This window comes from Micromys minutus (genome assembly GCF_963924665.1).
Source record: "Micromys minutus genome assembly, chromosome: 18".
In the NCBI taxonomy this organism is placed as follows: Eukaryota; Metazoa; Chordata; class Mammalia; order Rodentia; family Muridae; genus Micromys; species Micromys minutus.
Window position 1 is genome coordinate 37321946 of NC_137953.1, and position 25356 is coordinate 37347301.

Below are 25356 nucleotides of genomic sequence, written 5' to 3' on the forward strand. Positions count from 1 at the left end.
ATTTTAACACATTGTTAATAATTCGTTAATTAACACATTTTATTTAAATTATGTTATTAATACATTTTGCTTCATTCTTACCCTTGTGCAAAGCTCCAATGCAACTCTGCCCCTGAGTCCTCCTAATCATAAAATATAATAGAATGACTACGAGGACTACAGTTATCCTGCTTAAAAGATCGGACAAAGGATGCCATGTGTTATTACGTAGGATGCTAGACAAGAAAAGCAATGGCAGGTGATCATCTTCAATGGAGAAAGGCAATGTTAAAGGGGACAGAGAATGATGGATTGCTTGGCTTGGACTTTGCAGTGTATTGATCAGGTGCTGTTTAAGAATTTGGACTGATTGACTCGTGGCACCCTGTTAACTGGATCCTAGGACTCTTCCCACTGACTTTCAGGAAAAAGATAGAACACCTAGGCTGGCATCTTCACTGCAATTAAAATCACAACAGAAAGTCACAAATGGCTGAAAGAGCATTTGCCAAATCCACCCAAAATTAGCCTATCTGTGCCTATGGATGTACGAAGTTATTTGAACTGGTTCTCATTACTCGTTTGTGCCTTCTAATTCCTTCTACAAGTTTTGAAACTACAAAAGCAGAGCCAATGGCCAAGTTCCTAAGTCTTATTAGAAGAAGCTAGTAGCTGATATAATCTGTGCACCAGTTTGGTCTTTCATGACATGCCATATAGGCTGGCGTTCCAATGAGATTTTGCATTGTAAATCTTGTTCAGTGACTACTAAGTAATCTGAGAAGAAAACACTCAGAGAAGTGCCAAGTTTATTAGAGTGAGAGAATGCCACCCTCACATTGCCACCAAGAAGCAAGGACTGCAGGGGCACATGCATTGAAGACATTCTCAGATTGGAAGATATTCTAAAGGTCACCAGGTTCACCTTCCCATTAAACACCTTCCCCATTAAACACCTCCAGTGAGAAGGCTGAGGTCTATCTGGTAACATATGTCCACAACCTTACATCTGGCCAGCTCAAAATCTGCACTGTAATACCAGATGATGTACAAGTACCATCTGGTAGCAGAAGTACAGCACCTAAGTTCAGGCCCCATAGTCCATTTTCCTATGAAGAAAGGTTCCCAGAATCCAGTGTGTAGTCACTCAATATTCCCTACCAAGCACAAAATGCAAAGAAATACTGGAGAAAGTGACTAAGCTCGTCCTTGAGCTTTTAGACAGTCATGTTCCTGGTCCCCAGAAGGCTTCTGCAGCAGGTTTCTAGGACTAGCCATCTCCAGGGATGCTTGTTCATGAGCTCAGAAGACTCCTCACCAAGGAACAGTTAGACTTGCTGCTCTACCAGCTGTAGTTTGGCAGTCTTTACTCGATGGGCTTCCTTGAGGTTCTGAGCACGAACCTCTGGGTTTGAAATGAACTCTACCTGTTGGACAGGAAACCAGCCTTGCTCTCCATCTGAGAGTCGTACACCCTCCAGCCAGCCTGCAGCACACAGTAAGAGGAAAGAAGAGTTAGATGTTAAGTGTTCATGCTAACTTCTTAGACCTCCTCAATGAAAAGTAAGGATGAATGGATCATAATCCTCTACTATGAAAAACCCATTCATGCATGCTATGAAAATGGCTGTCCTAGGCTTACTGAAGTCTTCAGTATTCTTTTCTAATATCAGTTGAATTTTGCTCATCAAAGTATTTATTTATAACCTAATACTCTGGTAATTTGAAATCTGTTCTTACTTGGTATGGTAGTTTGAATAAAATTGGCCCCCATAGGAATTGACACTATTAGGAAGTGTGGCCTTATTGGGAAAAGTGTGCTTTGAGGTCTCAGAAGCCCAAGCCAGGCTTCCTGTGGCATTCACTTCTACTGCCTGTGAATCAAGATGAAGAACTCTCAGCTCCTTCTCCAACATGATGGCTGCCTGTGTGCCACCATGTTTCCTGCCATGATAATAATGGACTAAATAAAACTCGGAAACTGTAAGCATGCACCAATGAAATGCTTTCCTTTTTAAGAGTTTGGTTATGGGATCTCTGCACAGCAATGAAACTTGGGGATGAAACTGCTCCAAAAACAATGAATAAAGTTACACTGAGGCCACCCTGGAGTCCATCAGTAAGTCAGAATTGGTTGCTTTACAGAAAAGGTAATTTAGATGCACACAGAAAGAAGAGAGCCACAAGGATATGTATGCAGAGATTAAAATTATGCAGCCATTTTGAAATCTGTGAGACTGGGACAAGACAAAGACCCTTCCTAGAAGCTTCAGAAAAGCCAGTTGACTTCTTTGCTTTGGGACTTCTCAACCACACAACTTTGAGAAAATAAATTACTGTTGTTACCAGCCCAGCCCCTAAGCTTTCACTACTCTGTTATGGTGGCCCTAGAACGCTAGCGAATGTCTAACCAGCCTCTGCTGGCCCACCTCCGGCTCAGGGATCTTCCCTCTTACCATCACTGCTTTGCTGAGTCACCATCACCACATCGGCCTTCTCTAGTGCCAACTCATCATTCTCTCGGGGCTTGTAGGCACGGAGGCACTGAACTTGTGGGGAGTCTTCAGAAGAGGAGAGCAAAGATTAGAAGCAGTACAAGACACAATGAGGAGTCATGAGGGAAGTGTGGGAGAGCTTGAGGTAGAGACAAGTGTGGGATTATAGACAAAGGAAGCCATTGGCCTATACTTTTAACTCCAACACTTAAGAGGTTAATGCAGGAAAATCTTTTTGGGTTTTACACAAACCTGCTCCACTCAAGGCCACATAATAAGACCCTGTTTAAAAATACTAACAAATAAAAACAAAAATAAAACACAACAAAAAAACAAGAGCTAGAAAACAAATGACAGCAAAAACCAAGAGGCATTTGGAAGAATCTTTATCTCCCGGGCATCAAAAAGTCAGTAAAGAAACAGGAGGATCAGGATGGAATCTAAGTTTTATAAGTTCTCCTTCTCTAGGGAGAATGCCAGGAAAATGTCATGTGACCACATTTAATTAATCATCATGACAAATACTTGAAGTTAGGTTAAAGATTCATCTTCTTTCTGAGATGTGCTCTGACCCTCTGTCTTCAATGGAATTTGAATTCCTTAGAAATGACTGTTGAAGGGGAACCAGGTATTACTTGCTTATCTAACTGTTTTATGCACATGTTTTACTTAGCTTCTGCAAAGCACAGATTGTGTTCCAAAGGGAGCAAGAAGTAGTATGTTCTGAGCCAAATACAAGTGGTCAAGATCTGGAAGCATAGAATGACACATTCTACTGTGGAAGAGGTTACTTCTATGGTCAGAGAACAAGAGCAAGGCATGAATAATATATTTGACAATACACTGACTAGTGAGGTCCTCAGGTAGACAGGTTATAGCAGAAAAGAAACATCTCTCCTATAGGTTGTAGACTTTATCTTAACAGACTTAGCTTTAGGGCTGGTGAAGCTAATGGTTTTCTAAGTTTAATAATACATCACAAGTTTTACAATACATCCACACATTTTACATAATGGTCACAAGACTGTCAGGCCAGATATTGGCTGATAATAAAGGCTAATAATGAGACCAAAGACCTCACATGGTAATTTGGCTCTTTTGTATCTTCACAATCAGAAACTTCAAGTGTTCACCAGTATCTTCAGCATAGAAATCAGAACTTAATTCACAGCTTTTCCAACTATATTCAAATTTGAAGTCTATGAATCTTGAATCATTTTCTCCCTTGTATCAGATAAGGGATCCCATGCCTTTAAAAATAATTTTCTGCCATTAAACTTTCTGGATGATTTATGTACACTTGCTCCCTTTTTGCTTCAGTTTTTTCGTCTGTAATTGATCAAGATGATCACTGATCAAAATGATTCATGAGAAAATTTTACATGCGTTCTTAAGAGCCAGGCCACATTTCCATAGATTTTAATTAAGTTCAAGATACAAAGTTCACAGTATGCCTATTCTAGAAGCAACCTCTCTTAGATGGATGTCTTTATACTTGACTGTAGGTTTATGATACATAATTGGACAATGGAGAAGTAGGTGGGGACAGAGGCAGGAGGTGGAGATGAATGGACAAAGGAGGGTGATGGAGACAGACGTGCATGTTTCTCTTGGCATATCTCTAGCTTGATAAGGTTGTTAGGATTATTTACAAGGGTTTCTATGGGTCTATTTATCTTTTCTGGATGGGCAGTTTGTATCTCTGTCCACTGGTTGTAAGCTTATTATGTAGACAGTTTGTGGATTGAGATTTTAATATATAAACCTGTTTGATAAGTTACTGGATGTAGAGTCAGGTTTGTACTGGGTGGTGGAGGAAAGAAACACATCAGGGTAGTCATATCCACCTGAGACAGAAGCAACAGGAGTGGTGGAGTGAACCACGCCTGAGTTCTTAGAGGCAGCATAAAGCCATCAAGTTAGAGATCCCTGTAGTGCCAGATGGCCCCGTGCCGCGTGGGATATAAGGTTAAGCCACCATTTATTATTTACTACAACAGTTGACTTCCATGCACTGGCTTTGCAGAAAATAAGTGGAATGAATGCTACATTATTGCCAGTGCACTTCTTTTTCCTAAGGCTCATCTTCCATCCACTTAAGTAAAATGCTATAAGGTGAAGTAGTTACCTGCTACCCTCTTTACCCACCACAAACAACGCTGACCAATGAACCGCACAGCACACAAACAGCATGGAGTCTCCTAGATCCCTTTCCAGGGTTCATTACATTCTTTTATTCTTTTTTTTCCCCACAAAAGCTTGGTGTTCCTTTGATACCCTCTGGGCTCTGGCTACTCCTGTGTGCTCTGGGTAGGCAGATTTAGCTATCCTGCTGTGGTCAGACAAAATGTGTGTAGCAGTTCTGCTATCCCCACTATGGCTACAGTGACTGTCCCTCTTACATTTTCAACTGGTAAAATTAAGTCAAACTCACAGCAGATAAGAATTAAAGAAATATATATTTTACAGAGAATAAACATTTGCCTAAGTCAGTGAATGCTCGAGGAAAGGTACTGTCAGAGTGAAAGACAGTTGTTAAGCAGATATAGCACGAGTGTTTAAGCTTCTACTCCCAACAATCTACCATAAGATTCTAAGGAAAAGCAATAAATAGAAGCTTTTTAGAGTTACCTCCCAGCACACTACCCTTCATCCAAAGAAGACCACAGATAGACACTCCCTTCTCTGTTATATCCTTACTTACCATAACACTCAAGTAGGTCCAGCTCCTCTCTGGGCGTGGCCAAGGCTGAGATCCACCGAAGCTTTTCACTTCTGAAATAACAAAGGGAAGTCTTAGCCTCATTTACAGTCTAGGGGCACATAGGCCGAGGGCCAACGGTGAGGAAGACCATTGGCTACAGGGAGGACTTGTCTAAATTAATGACTCCTAACAGGTGATGGGATCCAGCCTGGTTGGAAACACAGGGTGATCTTGCTCCATATGTTAGTATAATGTGTCTAGCCTTCCTTTCTCCTTCCAGGCATACCTTTGAGAAAGAGTCATAAGGTGAACTGTCAATCACACACATGAACCTTTTCCAGTCTGGAAATCACACCAAACAATCACTCATCTATTTAGACATGACCACTTCCCATGATTCTTGATCATCACTCACCTCCCTTCAATCAAATATCTTAAACTGAAAATTACCACTTAATACTAATTAAGCCAAGTCATTGCTGTTGTATAATGTAATCTTAGCCTATATTATCCTCTGCTTCCCAATGTATCTAGGTTATTGAGGATGACACTTTCACTTTTCCAAAAGGATGCTACCCAAATTTCTACAAAAGAACACAAATCTACTTATGGCTATTTGTCTTGGGTGAAATCCATGCACACTACCTTCTCTGTTGCATGAGTAGAGATAGAAACTATTGATCCCACTTGAAATGTCTCCTAAAGGATCAATCTGAAAAGTATCCATATCACTTGGAGCCTTAAGCCACAGATGTGCTTAATAATCTTACAGAGAAGCACTTTCTGTGTCTCTTATAGCACCAGGAAAGCTACAGGGTATTCTTCAGTGTGTGATAGATACAACAGTTATCATTTCAGCTCTCAAAATTTGTATGTATAGGTGAATGTATTCATTTGTTATTATCATCAGAAAGATTTAGAATTCATATTTTAACACTATAGGTTTCTGCTCAATAGAGGAAGAAGCTAGGACACTGAGGAAAAGCCAATGGCATACAAGGTGTTCTTATTCACATAAGTGCCTGCCAGCCTTGGCACTGGGTTGCACAGGTGAACTGATCTCTCACAAATGCAGTAATCCAGTGTTCAGCTTATTCCATGAAGCTCAGATCCCTTACGTCTCACAGACCTTGTGCTTTTTGAGTGCAGGTTGTAAAGCAGGTGCTCAGCTGTGGTGGCAGCTACACATCTTCACTCCACACTGGATCTTTCTCAAGTTATCACTTAGCTCTAGGGCTTTGGGTTTCTATGAAGGACCCCAGAAGTGCTAAGCCACGGTCTGTGTATGTCACCGTTCAGAGACACCCACCCCCAACTCCTGTGCCCAGCCCCTTCTCACTGAGTCTCAGTTCGGAAGAGGAATTCAGCTTGAGTGCCCTGTGCGTTGTGCAAGAGAAAGAGACGGAAGAGGTTTTTGTGAGGTCCATGCAGCTTCATCTCACACTTTTCCCCTCGGATGGCGGAGAACGGAGCATGGTCAAATACCAGGAACCGGCTGCAAGACAGAAATCTTTTCAGTCTCAGGCTATAGTTCTGGTACTTCATCCATCCTCACCCTCTAGTCTTGTATTAAAACTCCCTGCCCTTAGCTTTACAAACTGTATTCATATAAAGGCCTTGTAAAGGCTTCAACTTGCTCTGAATATAATAAGCTCAGTGTCTCAACCAACTATTTACTGCAGTAGTGATATTCGCTACTTTAAGGAGTTGAAGAGACAAGAACCAATATTAACTTTATACGGTCCTAATGACCAGGGTTTCAGCTCTGAAATTAGCAAAGTAGCTGTATTGGCTATTATGCTGCGCACCACCCAAAGAAACCACAAATAAACTTATTTAAAAAGATGACACCTCTTTGCTGTAGTTCACTCATGTTTATAACATAGGACAGGTTTGGTAACACTATTCTCACTTCTGTTCTCAAAGCTGACTCATGAATCAGACTGTGAGTTGTCTAACTGAAAAGGGAGTCATTGGCAGCAGATCATCTGATGTCCTTCTGGTCCTATCCCATTCTTTCTTATGCCCTGGCCTCCCATTCCAGCCACTGACTCTCGGGGCCGAGACAGCAACAGACAGTCATTGAAGAGATGTAGATGAACTGGACGAGTGGTCAATTTCCTTTTCAGCCCTGGGGAGACACTGAACTCAAGGGCCGTCAGCTCCCCACTCTTCACCAGCCATCGAGATTGTGAAATAAGTGGGAAAATCTACAGAGCAGGAAGAAAGAAGGAGAAGGTCATGAGCTTCCTGTCAGTCCTGCCCAACCTCCCAATCACCAATTCCAGATGTTCCCTCTGCTCTAAAGCAATAGTTCTCAACCTTCCCAACACTGCAACCCTTTAATACATTTCCTCATGTTGTGGTGACCCCCAACTATAAAATTACTTCATTGCTACTTCATAGCTGTAACTTTACTGTCATGAATCATAATGTAAACATCTGATATACAGGATGTCTTATATAAAATCTCCTAAGGGGGTTATGATCCACAGGTTAAGAAACACTGCAAACCAAGCCGTCCAGATTGTTTCTCTTGGAACTCCCTAACTACACTGTATTCATGTGGATCAATGCTCAAAGGAAGGTGACTCTGATCTAACAAGAGATGATGTGGGAACAGAAGTCTGTGAGCCCAAGCAGAACATGTCAATGAACAGTCAGGGCACAACAGAGCATCATGAAAGCCAAAGAATCGGGGGCAGTTATGCTATCTTCTCTTTCCTTAGTGATGGTCAGAGTCAAGACAGGCAGAGTCTGAATCAGACTGGAGTTGAGGATAAAGAGATTGAGGTGGGGTATGCCTGGAGCTAGGGCTTGGGAAAGAGGTCCTGTAAAACTCTGAGAAGGACTAGTTTACTTTTAGGGAAGTAATGATGTTGTCTGTAATGCATTGCAGTTTCAATGTTGAAAATCAATTTCACATTTATTTGGACAGAGATTTTGAGGTTTTTGGCATGTTGCTTTGCCGAGGGTGAGGGTGACCTGATAAAATAAGTGAGTCAAGTATTCTTCACCCCTAAATTTTTATACATCCTTATTCTGGGACATTGCATCTATCCATTTGTTGGGTGCTCTTCCTCTAGTAACTACTGCTCCTCTCTCTTTTCTGATTATCCTCACCATTTCCTTATACACATATACACAGATATATCTACAGATCTGCACCCTCTACTTTTACATCAATACGTAATAAGATCCACATATAATTCTATCCCTCCACCTATCAACATGTCTTGTGGAATAAAAGGATCATGTTCCTATTCCAGAAATGGACAGAAGGAGAGGTAGAAGCACTGGAGTCTGGATGATTGTGTTAGGAGATGGTCTATAGGTTATGCTAAAGAGACACAAAGGCCGGGAGGTGTGCAGGGACAGCTCACTTTGCACTCAAACTCAATCTTCTGGCTCAGGTAGATGAGCTCCTCTGTCCTCCGCATTCTCTGCACATTGCTGTTGCAATCTCGAATAAGCTGTGAATGGAGCAGGGTAGAGGAAGGGGAAGATCGTTGTGTTAGAGTCTTGCCCTTTAATTCCCCTTAAAAGCAACCTGGAAAGATGCCTGAGAAGCTCAGTCTTTTCTACGAGGCTGGAGCTGTGTAAAGCAGCATCAAAGTCATATGCTAGGATGATGGAATACTTTACATGACCTGAGAGACCATACTGGGATGAGGGACTGTGGTATCAGGAACCTAGTTGCTAAATAATGGAATGTGTAAAATAAGTTTAGCAGATGCCAGAAGCTCACCACTTAGTATGGTCCCATCTCCCTTGCTCTTTTCAGTCATGAGTATTAGGGGAAGAGGGAAGACTTATCCCTAAGGAGTTATATATCCCTTACAGATTACTGGCTATGATGGCTGCCTACCTTCTCTAGGGCATGGTGTGCCTTTGTGGCCTCTGCCTCTTCTGAGGAGCCAGGCTGAGTTCTCTTCAGAATGTTCTGTGGAACAAATAGTGGACAAGAGCCAGATAGGAGGAAGGACAAGTCAGAGCCATAGTTCCAAAAGCAATGACTTCTGAGAAAGACGTAGACAGTTGGGAAACTGTTCACATCCTCCACATGATGTGAAAACTAAATAAGTGAATGGATGACCTTTACCTTAAAACTTTCCAGGATCATGTTTTTGGGTCAAAGGCATTGAACCAAAGAAATATCTGTCATACCTGGAGCAGCAGCTTGAGACGTGTGATGCGTTGGAAGGGCAGTATCAGAAAGGACTTGAGAGACAGGCGTTGGCAGATGGGGTCGCTCTCCAGCTTCTCTAAGACCTCCCGGAAACTGCTGTTGTTGTTCCTGTATGAGTAGCAAGCCTTGGGTAAGAAGCGAGGGGGCGGGGGGTGCCTCAGTGAAGGCATGAAGAATTGGAGCTAGTGAAGGACTGGGATTTCTGGGATTGGGAAAGAATGGGAAAAGCCCATGTACAGGGTCCAGATATGATTGCAGAGAGGATATGATATGGGAAATGGGCTGAGACTCTGGATGACAGTGATGGGCACAAGAGCATATACTCATGGGAGAGGGCTCTGGGCTGGGAAGTGAGTCAAGGTCACCACAAAACCCACTAAGGGAATGGAAAGGGATTGTTCTTACATTAGACTTTGAAAGGTGCGTTCCTGATAGGTTTGGTTGGTGACATAAGGCAGGTAAACTCTGTGGAAGTCTGGGGCATGATTCAAGACAACATCACACACTTGGAAGGAGAAGATGTTGTTCTCGAAGTTTTCTTCTAGGTCTGAAAGGAACCTGTGTAGTATTTAAACAGTCATGAGCTACTGGGTCCTCAGCCCAGCATCTCTCTTAGCCCTGTATATTCTGAGCATGCAACTGATTCCATGAATCGCTCATTTCTCCTGACTCTCCTTCGCTCTGTGACCTTGCCATGCAGTACCATTCTCTCCAAAGTTGTTACACGTTTACTTCTGATCTAACTTAAATAGAATTCTACTATTCTGATTTTTTTTCTTTTTTTATTCTACTCTGGTTTTCCAATCTTTCAGTGATTCTAATAGTTTGTGTCCACTGCACTACACGCCCAGAATGTAGGCAAAATCTCAAGCCAGGAAGCACTTCTCACTCATCTATATTAATAGACCTGTGAACTTCCACACTCCCTCCTCCTATCCCTCTTGCTACACCTGAAGGAATCATGGAGCAAACCCTGAGCCACTTTTATCCAGAGACACTAACAAAGCAAAGGTTTCTACGTGGGGCAAAAGCAGCTGAAACCTCAATGGCTAAGAACAGCAAGGTTGATAAACTGGAGTTTGGAAGAAGTCTCACGTGGTGCTGACATCGCGCACATCCTGCAATCGAGAGAAGAGCCATTGGTGATCCTGGTTGGATAGGATGGCCCGAAGCTGGGCTGAATGTTGGAAATGATCCACAGCTATGTTTAGACTGCGCAGGTAAGATGCTTCTGACACAATCAGCTCAAACTTGGCCTAGAAGATTGGGAAAGAAGAAGATTAATAAATACTTTTATGAAGTGTCTGGTAGATGGAAGTTGCTGTACAGCATTTTAGGACTGAGCACTGACTTAGCTACCTCTTTTCATCACTCATAATAATAAATAAAACTTAGTCTAAGAGGGGTACAAAGAATATTTGTGTATGTCAGATTCAACTTAGGGGCTGAATAACATGTGAACAGACTCTTTATGTTTTCAAGAAACTTAAAGATACACTCATACCTGTACATAAAAACAATAATTTACCATATGATAGTGATAATTTTACTAACAAGGAGACTTCATAATAAGGTGGTTAATATTTTAAACCTAATGAAGTTTACTTTTAGAAAAGTAACAAATAAGTTGAGCATTTCTAGAACTTTTATTTACAGAAAAGAAAAAACAAAAATGACTCCAGAGGGACAAGGAGGAATGAGGCACAAGGCCTGGTGGATCATGTAAACAATACAGCATGACATAAGCTTAACGATGTGAGGAGAGAGAACAGTTCAGGAATTGGTTGAGTCAGTTTGTTTTGTTTTGTTTTGTTTTAGTGAGAACACCTTTTAGCAACATGCAGAAACAGCCTGGAGAGGTAAGAGCCATGCTGGGAAGTAGGGTAGCCTGTCTAGATGGGAGATGAAGGCCTGTCACTCATGCGCATGAGGAAAAGTGGACTACTCTAGTCATCAAACAAGACTTGGAAGATGGAGCTTATTTTCTAGAAGTGGGGCGTAAAGAGGAGGAGCCAAAGCCAACACCCGCTTTTGATTAGGATATTGGTTAGATGATGGAATTATTGACAAAGTCAGAGAGCTCTAAGTCAGGGAAAAAGGAAGGTGGCGAGATAAATTTGATGTCTGAGGAGAAATGGGAATAAAAGGAAGCAGGAATGTCAGAGAAGATTCCACAGTGTGATTTAAAAGGGAAAGTCAGCAATTAACGTGCGTGGAGACTCCAGCAGGGGGCTCAGTGACTCACAGACAAGACCAGTGGATGCCTTTTCCTCCTCATCATGGTTGGCCACTCAAGCCACTTCGAAAAGAGTAAAATAGGCATCCCTTGCTGATCCCTGAAATAACCAACTATACAACTGAACTTTCTATACAAGCCTCAACCATAATACTGCTTATTTGCAACATAACCATTAAACACCACACAGCTTAAAGTGGCTCATTTAACCTCCTGAAACTTGGGGATTTTTGTTGTTGTTGTTTGGTCTTTTTCTATAGACAGAGTGACCACCCCACCACCCCAAACACCCTTCAGAAATCATGATTTTCAAGAGGAATCCAGTCTGTGCAGAAATTTTGCAGATTCTTAAGATGTTATTTGATAAAATGAATATGTATGTATGAGGTGGTGATACAGAGGTCTCTCTTCTTGCAAAATCAAGAGGGATCAGGGCTAGAATCACATCCCTTGTGACTCCTTAGCTTGTTGAAGATTCAGAGATTTCATTTCATCTTCCCATTACTTGATCAATCAGCACAGGACAGGTTAGTGATTTTTCTAAACACCCGTATTTTAAAACTTGCAGTGAAATTATATAGCTTATCCAAGATGATCTGACTAGTTGAAGCCAGGCCTACATCATCTACATTCAAATTGTCAATACTTTCTGACTGACTGTTCTGTAGTAACCATTTATCTTTCTTCTTCTTCCAGTAACTCTTTGTATCTGTTTTTACAAATTACATAGAGACAGCAAATGATTTGACCAAAGTCAAGCAACATATATTAACGAAGGCATCGTGTCTCAATCATTGTTATAGAACCCAGTTACTTAGCTATTACGCTCTCCACTGTGTCCTATTTTCTCCCTGGGAAGAAAAGTTGTTCTTTCTTCAGACAAATATGAAAGCCCATGTAAAACTTACTAATGGTCACTGCTTAGAACAAGACAAGCAGTCTCCTGAAATATTAATACTAGGGGTGATGACCAAGCCAGGATATATTAGAGTCTTAGTGGAATCAAAGAACCAGAGGACAACTTCCAGTTTGTCCTCCTCAAAGGAGCCAGCACAAATGAATATGTGGCTTGTCTGAAACACTGGTAGACATAGAGAGGAGATTATCAGTGATGAACTTCCTCTTACACACCTCTCAACAGATTCCAAGGCATGGTCACTCTGTGTGAGTCCAATACAGTACCGGAAAGAGTAGATGGCACATGTGTGAGCCAGGGAAGAAGGGAATATGCTTCACATTCCTCAGCATGGCAGTGAGCAGTCACTGTGTGAACAGGTGAGTGTGGGGCGGGGACAGCCTGCTCTCGGAGGCAGAGGTGAGGACAAGGTAAAACATTAGCGGATATGACTTTGTTCCCCCTACTTTCCCTTGTGTATTCCTGGTGGTACCTCTTGCAGTTTTTGATCTTCGTGGGTCATAGAGAGCAGCACTGTGCTATTGCGCACCACAGGGATTTCCTGCCAGAGGGAGCCACTGGAGGCCATGGAGAGGCGCTGTAGGTAGGAGTCTGAAGAGACCAGTGCCTTCCGACGATGCCGTGGGGAAGAGAGCCCGGGTGGCTCGGCCAGGCTATCCAGCCGCTGCTGGCTCTGAATCTCCTTGTTCAGAACAACATCACTATACTCCTGATAAAGAAGCTGGGCTATGGGTGAGATGAATGAGAAAAGGAGAAAATCCTGAGAAAATGAACTGAGCAGAAGCTCACTGCCAGAAACTACCATCTACGGTTGACCACTATGGCAACCCTTTCTCTGGACACCACCATTCAGTTGCTGGCAGCCATGAGACCCTGTCCCATTTTAGGCAGAAAGCACACACAAGCCTATAGATCTGTTTTAAAGTACTCACAGGAGTTGATGAGCTTGGAGCAACGTCTTGAAAAACCTCCCATGCCCTCCTTTGGTTTCTTCTCCCTGTGGAGTAGGCAGGTTTTGAGATGCTTACTGACTGTGAGAGAGTGACTTTAGATTAAAAAATCTCTAACCTTCCATACACATGCTGGGATGTCAGGACTGAAGGAAAGCTGCTTCAGCCTGTTCCCATCAATGATCCTTCCATTCAACCCTTCTCCCTTACCTCACAGTTCAGGGGAGATCCTGGGAACTTAAGGAGAACTTGGAAATAATAACTCTACTTTGTAATTCAGGGGTTGTTTGTACATGAAGGAGACAGGAGGATAGCCATAGGTCTTCGGAGGATGCCAGGGGACACAGACAAAGCAGGCAGAACCGGGCAGGTACAAACACCTTCCTTCCCTGCACTCCTGACACCTTTCTTCCTCTCCTTACCTTTTGGACATAGAAGCACCAGCAATTCTGGGTCCCAGAATCTTTATCCACACAATTCTTACAAAGTATATCTTAGTGTCATAAATGAAGACAGTACTTTTGTATTAGTGAGGAGACCAAGCAACTCACCGGAAAACAACAGAATCGGAAGGGCCAGGAAGTCTTTCCACAGCTGGATTTTGTAAATCTGAAAGGTGAAATGGGTGGCACAAGGGGACATTTAGTGTAGGTGAAAAGATAAGCAGGAGCCACAGCTAAGCAAAGGGAAGACAGCTCTACTGGGATCTGGAAGACAGTACCAAAGGAACTCTAAATCCCAGTACCCATTGTGTCTCAGGAAAGGAATTCCAGAAGATATATTAGCTATTCTCCCCACCCCACCCCCAGCCTTCATGCAAGATGGGAAACTCACAGAGAAAGGGTACTTTATGTTTTACAAAGGGGAGAACAAGAGGGTATAGCAATGGAGGGAGTCTGGCAACTTCAGAAAGAGGTGGGCTTCAGGGGAAGTAGGAGACAGAAAAGTAAAAAGGGAGGGGAAACATTCTGATGGGATCATGGTGGGTCATGAGTTTCTGGGTTGATAATGTGATGCGGGTGTATGAAGCAGAAAGAGCAGTAGAGATCGCACAGATGGAAGATGTAGAATTAAAAGCTTTGTCTAACATAAATGGTTCTACAGTCTCTGCTCCTTACTTACCTGAAGAGCTCTCAGGCAAAATTGAAGGTCTACGCAGGCCCTGCCGGTTCCAGCCTTTTTGCTTGTTGGGTGCCTGGCCCAGGACAACCTGTCCACTGCTACTCTCTGAGGTCCTTGCTGGGTCTCGTCTGTGGGGCCAGCTGGATGCCTTCTCCAGTTGGTAGTGGATGGGTTTTTCTGACTTCTTTCCTGATCCTAAAGCTGACCTCCTTGTATTATTAAATTCCTCCTGAAGGGCTGATCTTCTAAATGATCCTCTCACTGGAGGCTCAGACTCTTCAGTGGGCCCTGACTCATCCTTACTGGTGGGTCTCTGAAGCTCTGGATTCCAAGGAGTAGTAGGGGAAGAGGGACTAAGAAGGTTTGTCATGTTGCTGAAAGCCAGGCCAGGGGACACTTCACTATTATACCTACTGGTGGGAGGCAAAGATTCAGTTGATCTGCCTGTGGCTGGGGGCCAGGAGGTCCGTCCAACAGAGAGAGTAGAAACTGTCCAATCTTGACCAGTAGTTCTTGGGTTGGATTGACCTGCTAAATGTATAATTCCTCCCTGGACACTCCTGCTTCTCCCCCTGGACTTTGGGGGTAAGGGAGGTGGTTCAGAGGAAGGATCTATGATAGGGACTGGGGGAAGAGGCTTGTACATCCTTGAGATATTAGAGGAAGGGATGGGTGGTGAATGGCAGAACTCAAACATATTAGGAATTGGGGGTAATGGTTTGTCGTATCTGAGCCTGGAGGGGATGGAGGTCTGAGTATGGGGGGGGCTTTCTGGGGTAGAAGGCAAAGGCCGGTGCTGCCTTGCCACAGCAGGGTCTGGAACTAGGGAAAATGAGCCTTTAGGAGAGCTATGGAGCCCTGAACTTAGGACCAATGGAGGAGGATGACTATGCCGCTTCAGGGTCGGGGCTACTCTCTCCACTATATGACTGTAGCTATGTCTCTTCTCTGGAGGAGGAGGGGGCAGGGCTTCATATATCCTCATATCCGTAGAGACAGTGGGTGGAGAAGAAACATTCACAGGGGCAGAAGAGCCTATGGCAAAGGCTGAGTTCTGTGGGGAGCCACATGGCTGACTACCATGAGGACTGCTGGGCCTCTCTGGATTTGAGGTGAATTCTTCAGAGTCCTGTTTCAAAGCAAATAAAGCAGTAGAGGATTCTGGAAAGACGATACCATCCCTACTTCTTCTGTTTCTTCTCGGGTTCAGAGAGCCATAGACGGTTGGTTTGGGGGGCCTCTGAGGTAATTCCAAATGAGAGAAAGAGAGTGACATTCCCACAGAGTCTGGAGTCTGCTCTGTCCTATGAGAACCTGGGAATGAGCTGCTTCTTAGATGTTGGGTGACTCCAGTGTAGTTGCCAAGAGGGCTATGAGAATTGGCTATGCCAGAGGTGGCACATGGGTCCCTGGTTGATTTTGCAGGCAGGGGAGGAGTCTCACATGGCCCACAAGGAAGTGGAGTGTCAGCCGAGATAGAAGCTGCTAAGGTCTCCTTCTCAGAAGGAAGGATAACTGAAGAAGAGCTAACAGGTGACAAAGTGGCAGTGATGGGGAAAACATTGGGAGGAGTAAAAGGAGGTGTATCTGGTGTCCCTGAAGGAGCCACAGATGTACTAGCAGAGACCATCTCAGTCCCCTGTACAGATACTGTCCCCTTCCTTAGCCTGAATTCTTCTTGCTGGCTGTTGTGAGTCCTATTACCAAGGGATTCTTCAGTAGCAAAAGCAGGTGGAAAAATGGGTTGGTGAGACCTTTGTGTTGGCTCCAGTGCAGGAGTTGGAGCTTGAGGGGTCACTCCCTCAGGCACAGGCTCCCTCTGAATCTGTGGATTATCAGCCACAGAGGAAGAAATACCTGGGAACAATGTGCCTGGGGAGAGGAACCCAGGAGCTACTGAAGCCATTGGAAGACAAGGCTTATTGTCCTCTCCTGTTCTGCTCCCTTCCTCTGCTGCCTGCCTACTGTCCTCACTCCCTTGTTCCCTGCAACCGGAGTCTACAACCTCCTGCTGGTCCCCTGCAGGCATCACTCTTCCTGCTTGATCATGATCTTCCTGCTGTCTCCTTACATGCTCTGATTTCTCTACTAACATTTGATTCTCTGCATACTGAGTGGCTATCCTTCTCTCTTCTACCTCCCTTAATTCCTGGTCCTGTCCCTCCTCTTTTGAACCACTCTGACCCCAAACCCTCCTTTCCCTGTCCTCTTGGCCCCTCTCACTGTGATTCAGTTCTTCTAATTCCCCACCAAGCCCCTCGCTTCCCCATTGTCCTCCAAAAAGCATATAGTTTTGGATCGGTTCCTGATTCTGTTCTTTCCCATTGCCGTTAAACTCCTCTTCCACCTCTTCCTGCTCTCCCAGGAGCCCACCAAAACAAATGTCTTCCCTCAGAATTCCTTCCTCCTGAATTTCTACTTCCTGTCCTTCCTGTTCCTCCAGTCCCTGGGCTTCCTGAGGTTGGAGGAAGCCTTCTTGCCCCTGATTTTCTTGTGTGGCCTCCAACTGCAGCTGTTTCCCCTGCCTAAACAGTTCATGTCCACTGCCCTCAGTATGGTCAGTCTCACCAGGTTGATTTTTACAGAGCGGCCAAAATCCTCTAGGGGTTGAGGTATCTGGGGAGGTTTCTTCCTCTTCTTTCTCTTTGCTAACTGCCAAAGTCAAAGACATAAGTTCTGGCTGCAGTTCAGCCTCCACTCTGCTGTCTAGTTTGCTGGGTATGTCTAGCCATTCTTCCTGGCCGGCACAGGCCAAGAGCTCAGGGACAGCTATTGTTCTTGACAGTCTGTCTTTAAGGCTCTGGGTTACAGCTTCCTGTTGGTCTGGAGTGTCACAGGCCTCAGCCAAAAGGATTTCCTGGCTTGTCTCCACATCTGAAGATTCTTTCTTGAAGAAAATTGCCATACTATTAGGTGTATGGTCACTCATGTCCCTTAACACTTTTGACTGGTCCATCAAGGGTCTGTGTCCATCTGTCCACGTATAGGATGGATCTTGGCCTTCGTGAGCTTCAGGATCCAAGGCAGTGATCTGACTGCTCCTCATGATATCTTCAGGGATAGCTCTAAATTTTTCTATGTCAGGGACGGGTGTGGATGCTCCGTGTTCAGGCTGCTCAGCCTCCATCAGGGCTGAATCCTGAAGGATACAAAATAAAAGTTTCTAATGCCTCTTCTGTGTTCATGTACACAGGGAAAGATCAGTGCAAACTTCTTTGGTTCCATTTAGGGTCATACTAGACAGGTATACAGTGTATAAGTGCTAGCCTTTGTATATGACCTATTTAACTTTACTTATTTTTAAATTACACTGAACTATATAATTCTTTCATTTATTTTTATTTATACATATCTATACGTGCATGCAGTGTCCACAGAATTCAGAAGAGGGCAGCAGCTCCACTGAAACTGAAGTTATATGATTGTGAGCCATTAATATGGGTGCTCAGAACTGAACCCTAGTGCTCTGAAAGAATGACAAGTGTTCTTAACTGCAAAGTTACCTCTGTAGTCATTAGGAACTGACTTAGAGGGACTGAGGCTATGGTTCCGTTGGTAACTATAATGAAGATTTACCAAGAGAGAATAGAGGATAGTGTGGTTGGTCTGATGTACAAACATAAGAACCCTAGCGTGCCCATAAAAATTCCAGGAGTAATCCTGTGTGTCTATAACCCTAACGTGTGTAGGTGTGGTCAGAGACAGGTTGATCTCGAGAGCTTCCTGGTCAGCCAGTCTAGTCAACCGAAGAGTTGACTAGTTCAGTGAGAGCTTATCTCAAAAGATAAGTGGAAAGCTTTCTAGAAAAATATCAGTCTCTCTCTCTCTCTGTCTCTCTCTGTCTCTCTCTCTGTCTCTCTCTCTCTGTCTGTCTGTCTCTCTCTCTCTCTCTCTCTCTCTCACACACACACACACACACACACAGACACGCACTCTCTCACACACACACACACTCCTCCCCCCCCCTCTCACAACACACACACACACACACACACACATTCACACACACACACACACACACACACACACACACACACACACACAGAAATGCACGCATTTACCTAGGGACCCTTTAAAGTATCAGACAATCAGCAGTAACCAAGACAAAGCTCCCATAGGATTCTGTACTCTTGTGGGAAAAACTGATTACAAGCAATTCAATTACCATTTAAAGACCATTGTCAAGGAATTCCAGGAACTCCCAGTGGTCACTGCCCTCTAACTTCTATTATGCCATTGTCTATTTCTCCTGTCAACTCTGTGGACTCTCAGAATGAGTCAGCCTCAAGTAACTACCAGGCATGATGGCTGGCACACCCTCCATCTAACAGCCCAGAGAAGCAGTCTCAGAAGTAGAGCCATCCTCCTGAGCCGTAGACATGAGATAAAATAGGTCAGGCTATTACAGCCGATATGCAACAGATGAATCCTTTATGCAGATTCCAGATTTGACTCATCTTCCTATTTTTACAATGTCTAGCAGTGATTTATAACTAATGAACAGTTTTGTTTTAAATTGTGGAGACAGCTGCTGTAAAACAGTGAGCTAAGATAATCCCACTTACTCTACTCAACATAGGTGGGAAAGCTGGGCCACCTTCATCATGATCCTCTCCTCCTCAGCAGGCTAACTCCTCCTACTACTTATCAACATTGTGACCTTTTACCCTGTCACCCCACTTCCAAGAGAACACCTGGTATCCTATTTTCCAAAAAAAAAAAAAAAAAAAAAAAAAAAAAAAAAAAAAAAAAAAATCCAGAAAAAAATGGAGAGATTCTGCTCCAATTTATAGGATTCAGAAGAAACTTGCCTGCCCACACTCTCTCTTTCCTGTGTTCCACCTCCTTACCTTGTGTCCTTTAGACCATGATTATCTCTTTAAACCAGTGGTTCTCAACCTTCCCAATGCTGCAACCTTTTAAAACACTTCCTCACATCATCGTGACTCCCAACCACAACATTATTTTCATTGCTATTCCATAACTATAATTTTGCTACTATTATGAGTTGTGATAGAAATATCTGTATTTCCCATTGGCCTTAGGTGACCCCTGAGATAGTCATTCGACACCCCGCAAAGAGGTCAAAACCCCAGAAGTTGAGAATCAGGGCTCTAACCACTTACTCACTATCTAAACATTCCCAGCAGCGAGCATCTTCTGAATATCTAAACTGAGTTCTGCCTATGCTGTTTTCATAGTCTCCCCGCCCACCTGCCCCACCAGCTCCAATAGATGCCATTCTGCCAGGATCCCCTAGATCATACTTCGGTGCTGGTTGTGAAGATCACATCAGAACTTTCCCTGGTAGTTATGACTTTATCCTGCTTTGATTTATGATCTGGGTTTCTAATTCCTCAAATGGCTTAAACTACACTTCTATCTCAAGTCATTAAAAAAAAAACTCACTTCGCTTTTCTCTTGCATTTATACTATTTCAACTATATAATTATGTGTTCCGACTTAACCTTTATCTCACCAAAAACTGGCAAGCAGTGTGAGACAGGTTTTTTTTTCAGTTGCCTCAATCTAGCACAACACTAGTCCATAATAAGTGCTCAATAAATATTCTAAACCTAAAAAAACAAATTTCTTGTTTCCTCCTGGCCAAGATTTTCCATATTATAGTCGAGTATCTTTATACCTGAAGCACAGCCTAGCCCCGATCTCCACACATACAGGGAATTATCTACACAAAATCCACTCATAGTTTAAATTCCTTGGTATCTTCTGACTAAACCTAAGATAAGTCCCAAAAATTCAGCCCAAATCACACACATTGTAAAATCTGGCCTTTGCCTTCCTTTTTTAGCACCTGCCTCTACATTCAGCTCTTCACCCCTTCTCTCTGAGCTATGGGCCTTCATATGTGGTGTTCCACTACTGGAATTTGGTCCCAGAGAATTCTCTGCTCCTCCTGAACAACACATAGAATTTGTCTAGCATTTCCCAGCTGTATCACGATCTCCATGAGAACACACTCTCTACCATGTTAACAGTGTACAATCCGCACTACCTAAGGTTTTCTGGTAGGTCAAATTTCCCAGCTATCTCAGCATCTCTGTGAACATATATCCTCTACCATGTTAACTGTGCTGTCCTCTCTACCTTAAGTTTCATGGTTCTTGGGAAAGATGGGCAATTACAAGAGTATTTTTCAGTTCTGCCCTTTTGATTCTTTGCTAGTATTTTAGTCAACTGTAGGAATCATATATCCCTTTCCTTATCTGTAAGAGATGAGGAAATTGTTTCCTTCACAGTTCTAATGAAGACTAACTAACATAATACAAAAAGTTCATTGTTATCATTAAAAGTCATAGAAAGCACAGATATTACTGATCTAAGAGACTGAATATGTATGGGAATGAAATAGAAGATGTCAGCTGCAGAGGCCTTCACAGAAACTCAAAACAATGCTCGATTTGCAGACCACAAACTAGAGCCTACAGACTTCACTTCCCAAGGATACAAGAGGATACCACGGGCCTTGGGCTCCTCACTATGCCCAACTATGTAACTTTCTGCTCTGTTCCAGGTTTAAAGGTGGTTTAAAATCCACCTGTAAGAATGCCTTTTGTTGTCATGCTGAGTTGCTAAGTGTGCATGGTACACACACACACACACACACACACACACACACAAACACACACCCACCCCAACTTAATCAACCTTTGCAGTCTCTTGCAATAGAATCTGACATAACCAAACAAGCAGGTCCCTAGGCACCTTGCAGATGTGGTCTGTGACAAGTTCCTGGTCACCTTACAGATGCAGATATTATCTATATAGGGCAAGTATATGTGATTATCAAAAATGTACATGGATTGAAGGACTTTTACATCCTTTTCTCACTAACTAGCAGTATGTGATTTATTCTATCTAGCCCTTAAATATAAAATGTATAAATGATACATAATGGGGCCTTATTCTCAAAGCCACATGTTAGTTAAATAACATATTTGCTCACTGAAACTTGCTCCTACCTGCATCAGAAAACTATGTGACAAACCCTGTTATCTCTCCTCACCAGCATCTGTACTGTCTAGCTCCCTCTGTCCCAACATCATCATACTCTTAAAAGAAAGACTCCCTGGATTTATAAATGAAGCAAGACTTCACCGTCATACGTGATGTGTTATGTGCGTATATTTTAATTCTGACCTAGGGACATACTGCATGCCTCTTTCTGCAATCTCACAACTATGTTCTTTAACTTTTCAGAAATACAGTAGTTGCTGGGAGGTAGCGGCATGCCCCTTTAATCCCTGGAAACAGGAGGCAGAGCCCGGCAGATCATTAAGTTTAAGGCCAGCATTTATGTTTAAGGAACTGAAGTGAGTTCCAGGACAGTCAGGACTACACAGAGCAACTCTGTCTCAAAAACACAGAGAGGAAGAATGGAAAATTCAGTTAGTTTAAAGGTAAGTTAGCACATACACTTAGTTCTTATACTTGATCCTATCTTAATAATCCTATGCCAATGGGCATGACCCAGCTAGAACATGGAGAAAGCTAAAGGAAATCTGTAAAACCTGGTCTTACTCATATAAAGGCATCAGAATGAAAGCTTTTTAACTAGCTATTCCGTTAAGAGTTGAAACATCCTCATGTCCCACTCATCACTATTTATCTGCACAGAGAGCCAGGGCACAGCATCACTGGGAACTGGCTTCTCTCCAGGCCAGAGATATTTCACAGCTTCAAGACCCCACAGACAAAACTGCAAGTCACTCCCTTAACAGAACAGTACAGAACACAATAAGACCTCCACAGTCTTCCAGAGGCTCCCCAACCAACACTTCAGATCTTGTCCACTTTTAATTACCAGGTGTAAAAGAATTTCAAAAGATGCCTTTCCTTACCTCTAGGATTGCATCCAAATTTACAGTGACATCTATACTTCTGCCTACACTGGGAAAACAAATCTCCCACTTGCAATCCAAAAGATCTCCCTTCGTTCCATTTAGCTCATTTAGCACATCTATGAACCTTGATTCAGTGTCTGACACTACTACCCTTAATATTCCAAAGACACCAAAGTAAGTGTAGTATGACATCACTGCTATGACTTGTCCAACCAACCTTTTACCTACTGTCTAATGTCTTAAATATTACGGATGGCCTTAGAGGCCAAATGGTCTTATATAAAAACACTCTGTGTGAGGATGCTTCTGCCCTCAGGCCCACCTGTCAGCTAAGGTGTGACTTATTTGTCCATGGCATATAAATGACATTGTTTCTGTGTACTTTGCAGATACTCTAAGTGGCCAGCTTACTCTACACACATTACAGGCACAGGGTCCTGTTTACAACAGAGGCTGCCTACCACCTGTTTGTGTCTATACCGGTGATTCTGTTCAACATCATTCCACAAGATCCCACTTCTGTCCACAGAATAAATGACTATTCCAGACACCACAAATGACGTCTTCTTGTCTATCCCAAAGACAGACAAGTGCATACTGTGGCCACACACAACTTCAGACAAACCCCACTATGGACAGATATATGAAAACTTTGGCTACATCTTCAATTTCTTTGTTGTTGTTGTTGTTGTTTTGAAAGGAGGTATCTTTTACATTCCTTATGACTTCTCCCCTCCCCCATGTTTTTTTTAAATCCCTTTTACCACAAACTTAAAATGTATACCTCTGTGCCCTGCTCAGCTTCTCCCTTATCCCCTCCATATCATTTTAATGTTCATGGTTTCAGTCTTAGACCTGAGGACTGGTTAACAAATGATGACTGTTTTGATAGAGCCAGAAGCTCCTATACCCCAGGTGTAGATAAAGCAGGAAGTCTGGAAAGAGGCCACACTGGGGGCTGTTTCTCTGTAACTTGGTGCTTTTGAAGTAAAGCTGGGAGCCCAGTGGGAGAGCAAGGGAGGAAGGAAGCTGAAAGGAAAACCACCCTCTCAACCCTCCCGTTTGGTGTGCCCTTCCCCCTCAGTCTGACACAGTGCTGGCCAGAGTTCACTGCTAGGCCGACAGGAGGACAAGATTGTCCAGAGAACCCAAGATCCAGGAAAGGGGGAGGGGAGTGAGCAGAGGGGACGAAGACTTGGAAACAGAGGCTTCAAGATTAGCTCTCCTGGGCCAGCTCTGCTAAAAGGCATTTCTAAAAGATGCCCCGAACCAGGGCTCTGAAAATGGGCTCCTGCACCCGCAGTTGGGCTGGCTGTTCTGAACAGCTCTTTTATACGTTCCTAAGAACCTTGTGCCAAGGCCAACAAGAAACTCCCTATATATGTGCAGGTAAATGGGGGAGAGGGAACTCAGCGCCAGGATCCCTGTTTCAGACTTCAGAGCCTTAGTTAGCAGCGGAGAGAGGTGTGTACACAGATTCACAAGTACGTACTCTAAATGCCGCGAAGATAACGAAGCAAGGCCCAGGCCGGGTTACAATTAAAATTAAAAAAAAGAAAGAAAAGAAAAGAAAAGAAAGAAAGAAAACACTTCCAGGTAAGGAACCGCCTAGAAACTGGATCTCAAGAATTCTTTATCATAGGAGTTAGCTTTCCCCAGGGACCCGACTTTCGGGGTGGGAAAAAGTTCTGATTATTGGCCCAGGAACATCTCGGGGCAGGGTGCCCATTTCCAAGGCTCAGACCTGACGGGAAAGCAAACTTTTCCCAGAGGCCATTCCTTCCGGCTCCCTTCCCGTTCCCGACCAGGTACTCAGCCCCTCACTCGGAGGCCGGCCCACTGGCCCAGCCCCCCATTTCCGGAGCCTGCGCCCCGGGACCTGCCACGGACTGGTCCCCGGGGAGGCCTAGTTCTCTTTTCTTTCCCGCTCCTGCCTTACCTCCGCCCGGCGCCACGACCACCCGGAGACCGGGGCTAAGAGAGGAGAGCACCCACCTGGTCGGAGTCACATGCTGCCCCGGGCCGGTCCGACAGTCCCCTCCAGGTCCGGGCGCCAGCCGTGGTCCCCAGCCAGGCCAGGCCGCCCCGGCGCCCCACCCGCGGCCCGCCCCTGCCGCCGGACGGGAGGGAGGGACGGGCTTCTCCTAAGGAAGTTTCAGGTGAGGAAACAGGGACACACCTTCCCGGGGGAGGGGCAGCGCCGGGCAGGGCAGGAAAGGGCGAGCTCCGCGGGACTGAGCTGCACCCACAGCACCCGCGGACAGTGGCCGTCCAGGGGCAGAACCCTGGCCGGAGTCACCAGGGAGCCGCATGTGAGAACCCGGCACGGGACTCGCTGATGTCCCGCGTACCCCAGGACACCCCTGCGTGTCTCTTCCTCCGTGGGTCTTCTTCAGGTCTCCAATTGAGTCTCATGTCCGCGGACCCAGCTGACTTTCTTCTGCCCCTCGAGTTGGTTTGCCAATGTTTCAGGACATCTGAGATTTGTGATTGCCAGCGTGTTTCTTTACCTTTCTCTTGGTGTTTACCACAAAGGGTGTCTCTTGCTCAAGTTCTCCTGTCCCTGTCTCTATGCTTCTCTATCTCTGTGTGTCCCTCTATCCTCCCACCCCCATCCCTGTTGTCCCTCCCGCCCTTCACTGGGTGCGTGTGAAACATTCTTATGTCTTTTCTGTAGGTAGACTCTGTTTGCGGCCATGTTTCTGAGCTCATTTTAAGATCTTATGTCCCAGTTTGAATGATAATTCTCTGTTCTTCACAGTATTCAGAGAGAGAGAGAGAGAGAGAGAGAGAGAGAGAGAGAGAGAGAGAGAGAGAGAGAGAGAGAGTCAGACAGACAGACAGACAAAGAGACAGACAGAGACACAGAGAGAGAACACACTCACTCACTCACTCACTCA

The 25356-nt window shown here is 44.1% G+C and overlaps 1 protein-coding gene across 1 annotated transcript; it reads right to left on the minus strand.

Annotated features, from left to right (window-relative positions):
- Positions 1 to 848: 848 nt before the first annotated feature.
- ARHGEF5 (Rho guanine nucleotide exchange factor 5) lies at positions 849 to 24520 on the minus strand. Its single transcript, XM_080932007.1, has 15 exons — positions 24452 to 24520; positions 14592 to 17730; positions 14021 to 14078; positions 13452 to 13516; positions 12992 to 13245; positions 10463 to 10623; positions 9773 to 9925; positions 9346 to 9475; positions 9047 to 9121; positions 8562 to 8651; positions 7231 to 7388; positions 6518 to 6673; positions 5179 to 5249; positions 2436 to 2540; positions 849 to 1465 (listed from the first exon to the last, which is right to left on the minus strand). The coding sequence occupies exons 2-15, from the start codon at positions 17716 to 17718 to the stop codon at positions 1308 to 1310; spliced, it is 4761 nt and encodes a 1586-aa protein (XP_080788133.1). The 5' UTR covers positions 17719 to 17730; positions 24452 to 24520; the 3' UTR covers positions 849 to 1307.
- Positions 24521 to 25356: the final 836 nt, after the last annotated feature.